At 42.8% G+C, this 6,052-nt stretch overlaps 1 protein-coding gene across 1 annotated transcript; it reads right to left on the bottom strand.

The window, feature by feature from the left end:
• Window positions 1-820: 820 nt before the first annotated feature.
• On the bottom strand, window positions 821-5,828 carry LOC108088558 (histone-lysine N-methyltransferase 2D). The gene is made up of 5 exons (XM_017186405.1): window positions 5,814-5,828; window positions 4,510-4,690; window positions 3,577-3,764; window positions 2,589-3,450; window positions 821-1,716 (listed from the first exon to the last, which is right to left on the bottom strand). Exons 1-5 carry the CDS (start codon window positions 5,826-5,828, stop codon window positions 821-823), a joined length of 2,142 nt encoding a protein of 713 aa, XP_017041894.1.
• Window positions 5,829-6,052: the final 224 nt, after the last annotated feature.

The raw sequence follows: 6,052 nt of genomic DNA, 5'->3' as shown, positions 1-6,052 counted from the left end.
ACATTAAAATACACATAACAAGTTCTAAGGCTAAAAACAGTGAAAACATACATTAATGTAGGCTTAGGCAAATGTTTATTTGGCGAGTCTATTGGAAAATTTCTTAAATATTTACACAAAAACCGAACGAGCGGGGCAAACTCATTAAAAGTTGGAAAAGGCAAACTCGAAGGCACCAGATTTGCATAACAACAAAGAGTTGGTATTCTTTTTTATGTTTTGGAAATCGAGTAAAATGCGTAATTAGCGTGCCGAAAAAAAAACACATGAAAAAGAAAATAGAAGCGGCAGCCATAGCGGTTAATAAATGGAAAATGCAAACAAAGGTTAAAGGTTAAAGAAATATAAATTGCAGGTTAATGAAATCGAGGTTGTGTGTTCCAATGGGAGTTATCCTGGGAATTATTTCATCTGTATTAACTGAGGATTTTCATATTGCACTTTTGATTTAATTTCTTAAATTTTTTGCAGATTTTCGAAGGGTAAAATTTGTAATATAATATCGTTGCAATAATTTATAATTTTCAGTAGTGTCTTTAGTTAAAACTGATTATTTTTTATCACTTAAATAATGTGTTGCAGGAATTTATTTATGAATCGTTGTTTTAGGTGAAGATATTGCTTTTGGCAGCGCTGATGTTGCTGCTGTTTCTGTTGCTGTTGCTCCTATTATTGCTGTTGTTGCTGTTGCTATAGCTTCTACTGTTGCTACTGCTGCTGCTCTTATTACTCCTGTTCTTGATGTTGCTGTCGCTGCTGTTCCTTCTTCTGCTTTTGCTGTTGCTGCTGTTGCTGCTGCTGCTGTCGTTGCTTGAACGCTTTAGGGATATTTCACAATATTGTTGCCGTCACCTGGCAGCTGTCCCCCACTTGTTGCGGTCGCCTGTTGCCTTGCTCCTGCCACCCTATGTCCTGTTGCTGCTGCTCCTGCCGCTCCTCCTGCAACGGCAACTCCTCCCCCTGTTGCTCCACCCAGTCCAGATGTTGCTGTTGCACCCAGGGCCGTTGCTGCTCCCGGCTGGTACAAGTGCGTGCCATAATGCACGGCGCCCGGATGGCTGAAGTACGGAATGATGGCCGGCGCAGCTGCGGTCATCAGTGGCTGGGGTGTTGGCCCCGTTATAAGGTTGCTCGATCCCGAGCTCAAGCTCGAACCCAAACCCGAACCGGAAACGGAAAGGGAGACGGGAGCTGCCTGGGTGTACAGCGGCTGCAACAGCGACGCCGGCTGGTAATGATGGTAGTGATGGATCGGCGGACCATTCGCCGGCGACAATCTGACCACGTGAATGGGAGACGCCGCCGATTCGTGCAGCTTGCTCGGGTTATTGTTGCTAAAACGTGGCAATATGGCGAACTGATGTTGCTGTTGCTGCTGTTGCTGTTGCTGCTGCAGATGGTGCTGCTGTTGTTGGTCGGGTGGCGCCTGCACGTAAATGGGATTATAGTGCACCACCGGCAAGTGCTGGTGACGTGTTGCCGTTGCAGCTGCCTGCGATGTTGCCGCCGTGCTCGTTGTCGTTGTTGTTGTTGATGATGATGTTGATGTTGTCGCCGCTGTCGGCGCAACTGGCGAGTATTTGTGTTGCTGCTGTTGCAGTTGTTGGTGCTGCTGCTGCGAGTGTTTCAAGGACTGTTGCTGCTGCGGCTTCTGGTATTGCTGCTGTTGCTGTTGCTGTTGCTGCTGGTGTTGGTGTTGCTGCTGCAGTGGATACGCTGAAAGGGGAAAACGAATCAAGTGGTTTTGAAACTTCAGGTGGCAGGGTTTAATCCAATGCCCCAACGGCCTTTGACAATCGGTTCAGTCGGCTAATTGGTTGTGCCACCGATTTTTGGGGCAATAAACGGGGTGCAATATCGTTTGGGGTGGTTTCTTTTGTGGATTTGCTGCTCTTTGAATCAGAAATTATCTGTTACCCTTACACGGATGAGGAAAAAAGTTTGATGAAATACGTATCAAATTAGATTGCAAGTGTTCAATGAACTATAATATTTCTTTGATAAAATCGAAAATATTGCACAAAGAGAGAATGCTTATACAATTTAATCTAAGCTTATTAGAAATACTTTCTTTTAGCTTTAATCTGTACAATATACGGACGATTTCAAATTGCTCCTCTGATTTAATATCCACTATTAATAGGCTATATGAAACCGCCTTTTTGATTTCATTTTAAATATGGTGAGGGGGAAATTTGTTAGCCATATAATTTGATGCTTATAGCCTAGTGATTTTCAAGTGTTACCCCTGTTTTAATTTATATATTTATTAGCGTGTCTCGAAAATTACTGGCAATTTGTTTCAGAATGTATATGCATGTATTTAATATACGAGTATTTTACAAACATACATTTTTCAAGATATTACAAATTATTTAAAATCACACGGGTGTTTATTTTCTTTTTCTTTTGTTACCTCTTTTATATTTCGTATTTTAAAATTCATTATTTTTCACACTAATTTTCCACTACAGAAATAATTGTTTTTAAAAGCTTTTTTTCCGCTAATGTACCTGCTGATGTACCCCACCTTTTCTCCCAGTGCATCAATCACCGGAGGTCAAACGGGGATGACTTAGTCTACTCACCATAAAGCGGACCCGGCTGCTCGGCGTAAATGGTGGACTGCTGCGGATGCGGCGGCTGCAGGAAGATGCGCTGCAGTTGCAGCTGGATCTGCGGCTGGTGGTGGTGCGCCTGTGGGGCGGCGACTGGCTGGTAGACTAGCTGGGTGGGCTGGTAGGTGGGTGGTGCGGTCGGTGTGCCAGCGACCTTGGCGTAAACCGCTTGTTGCTGCTGCTGCTGCTGTTGCTGTTGCTGCTGCTGTTGCTGTTGGTGGTGCTGCTGGATTTGCTGGGCGGTGGCCATGAGCAAAGTGGTGGGTATCTGCAGGTACGGCTGGTGGATCAGTGGTGCAGTGGGCCCAGCGAGTGGTGCACTTGCCGCATCCGATTGGTAATACGGCTTGTATTGACCCTGATGATCGCGGGCCAAGGGACCCAACACTTGCACCACCGACGAATGCCTGCCACCGGGTGGTGCAGCGCTGGCTGTGCTGCCACCAGCACTAGTGGTGGGTGGTGCCAGCAGCAGTTGGTGCTGCTGCTGCTGCTGTTGCTGCTGCTGTTGCTGCTGTTGTTGCAACTGCCGCATGTACGACAGCGGAATGGCAATTATGTACTGAATTCGCTGCTTCTGCTGCGGCTGTTGCAAGTACTTCGCTTGATGCGCCACTTGCTGCGGCTGCTGCTGTTGCTGCTGCGGATGGTGTTGCTGATGGGTCAGTGGTGCGGCGTATGTGGCACCCGTTTCCGGCTCAAGTTCGCCGTAATTGAAAATCGGTTGTGGTTGCAGCTGCAACTGCAACTGCGGCGGCGGCGGCTGCTTGAATGCCACTTGCCGCTGAAAGGGCTCCACTTGCGGCGGCACTGCGAAGCTGAAGCGGTGCTTCTGGCCAAAGAAGGTGGCCTAAAGCAGTGATAATTAAGTGCCTGCGTCTGTCTGTGTGTCTGTGTGTGTGTGTGTGTGTGTGCTGTGGTTTTCGCCCAAAAGCGCTACTGGAAACATACAACATACCTGTGGTGGCAGCGGCGGTGGCGACGGTGGTGCCGGTGGTGCAACTGCCGCCTCAGCTGCCGTGTATCGCAGCGTGGTGGGTCCAAAGATGGGCGTCGGCGTCTCCGCCTCGAAATGGCCGCTGGTTGGGTGGTAAATCGGCCTAAATGGCGACTCTCTGCTCGACAACAAACCCGCGAACGGCGAACCTGCTGGCGAAAATTTGCGGTCATTCGATGCAAACTGCAAACTGCAAACTGCAAACACTGCAACCTGCAAGCGGCAAGCGGCAAACTGCAAACACTGACAATCAATCAACTTGCGGCCGGAGTTGCAGTTAGTCGATCTTGCCATTCGGCATCACAAATCAATGAAGGCCATAATCGGCGAATCAAATGCACCTCCACTGGCAAGGAATGCGGCGAGCCAAATATAACTTCATTGTGGGTCTAAGACGCACCATAAGCTATATAAGCTATATAATCTGATTTCAGGGTGTACATTCAGCAAAGGAAAAAAGTGCATAGCAATATATGTAAAGCAACAAAACTGTGGCTAAAAAGATTCCTTTATTTTGGAATTGTTTTGGAAACTCTTTAAAAATTGTTTACTTGTTTTCCAAAAAAATGTTTTTCTTTCTTTAGCAAAGATATTTTATACGATTTAAAAAAGTCACCTAACCTTTGTTATTTTAGCCTTCAAAGTTAAAACTATTTAATAGGTTACCTTATATAATATAATATATCTAGTAATATTTTTGGGTTATTATTCCCATTTCTGTGTACAATTATTGCAGGTTATAACTCAAAATAAAATAAAATTTTTAATTAAATCACTTAGTTTGTTTTAATTTAGATTTTATGGCCAACTTCAGATTGAAATACTTCCTGTTGATTTGTTATTTTACGATGACCTTTTGCCAAACTAAAATCGTAATCAATTTTCCCGACTTGCCTGTTTGGTCCGAAGAGTCGCGTTTTTCCGTCTTGCTCTTCGAGTCCTCGACTACACTCGGGGTCAACTTGGTAGTGGCTGCGTCCTCGACCTTGTCGGCGACCTTGGCGGACACCGCCGCAATATCCTCCGCCCGGCAGTTGGCCAAAAGGCAGCAGCAGCAGGCCAAAATGACCAATACCTGGCCAACATTAAAGAGCAAATCGCATTAAATCAAATCGAAATGAACCCATAAAGTTGGCAATTCTCCCCTAGATTTCTTATTGTTAATTTAGTGGATTTAATGTTGGAAAAACGCGTGCGATTAAAAATATATTTGCTCTGCAATTCATAATAATACTTAATTTGATTGAATTGATTTATATGCAATTATGGAATTTGTATTCACCGACGTACAATTGTTTTCCGCTCTCGTCACACATTCGCATTATTTTTTATTTATCCGCTGCACACGCGATTAATAACTAATACTCGTAATTAAGCCAAGCGATGTACAATGAACCTGGCATAAAGGTAATTATTAATAAGCCGCATAGCTCTGAACACCATTCCATATTCCATCCATCCATCCATCCATCCGGTTAAATTGTATTTGAGGCAACATTGGCAATCCAATCCACTCCAATCCGTTCGCGGTTATTATTTACATGGCAGTAAATCTGATCTGATCTTTCGAGATGAGAAATGAGTCGGATGGATTTATGGCGGTTAGTTAGTCAAATTGGATGGATGGATGGGTTCATCTATGATGGCATAATTTGCGCGGTTTTGGTTGAAAGTTTAGTGACTGGCTTTAAAAGTGTTTAGAATTTGTGAAACAGTGAGAGGATTCCTATTTTACTTATCAAATATATCTTTGCCTTTAAGGTTACTGAAATTTAAAATCATGTTCCAAATCAGATAAATAACTATTTAGTACAAGATTTACTAAAATCTTACATGTTTTCAAAAACTGTTTGTTATTTTATTTCAATACTTATTATTAAATATTTTATTTGTTTATTTTAAAGCAGCGGGATTATGGAAACAACCTCTGAACTAAATAAATGATAAACTGTCCATTATCTTTTATTGTCCCCCCTTTAATTTTGTTAACTTTAATTAATAATGAATGCGCGCCATCGATTCGCTAACATTTTATAGAATTATCTCCCTTCGATTATCCAAATGCATTCGATGGCATTGCAATCAAGCGGAAATAATCAGAATGGGCGATGATTTATATCATTATCAATATTTGATTGCCAACTTTCAGTGAGTTCGATAACAATTATATGGGTTTAAACCTATTTTGTATTATTTACCCGTATGCGCGGCATTATTCCAGTTGCAGCGTTTATTTATTCAAACCAATATATACCAATATATAATACAATATATGGTACGTAAATATGTACTAACTATTTTGTGTGTTCACTTCTTTTTTCTCTCGTTCGGTTCGTTATAATTTGGTTTCCCTCTGTCACTCAATTAAAATTCGATACGTTTTGGCAAACCAAAACAAAACAAAAAAAAAAAAATAGAGGAAAAAAAAACAGAAATT

The sequence above is a fragment of the Drosophila ficusphila genome, unplaced genomic scaffold (genome assembly GCF_018152265.1).
Source record: "Drosophila ficusphila isolate 14025-0441.05 unplaced genomic scaffold, ASM1815226v1 contig_198, whole genome shotgun sequence".
Taxonomy (NCBI): Eukaryota; Metazoa; Arthropoda; class Insecta; order Diptera; family Drosophilidae; genus Drosophila; species Drosophila ficusphila.
Note: the sequence above shows the minus strand (reverse complement) of the source record. Positions and strands in the feature narration are given on the sequence as shown.

Bases quoted from the DNA above. Each gene is read 5' to 3' on its own strand.
- LOC108088558 (XM_017186405.1), bottom strand. The intron at 3,451-3,576 runs GTATGTTGTATG...TTCTTTGGCCAG, and splicing joins CACCGCCGCTGCCACCACAG to AAGCACCGCTTCAGCTTCGC. The intron at 1,717-2,588 runs GTGAGTAGACTA...TTCCCCTTTCAG, and splicing joins GCAGCCGGGTCCGCTTTATG to CGTATCCACTGCAGCAGCAA.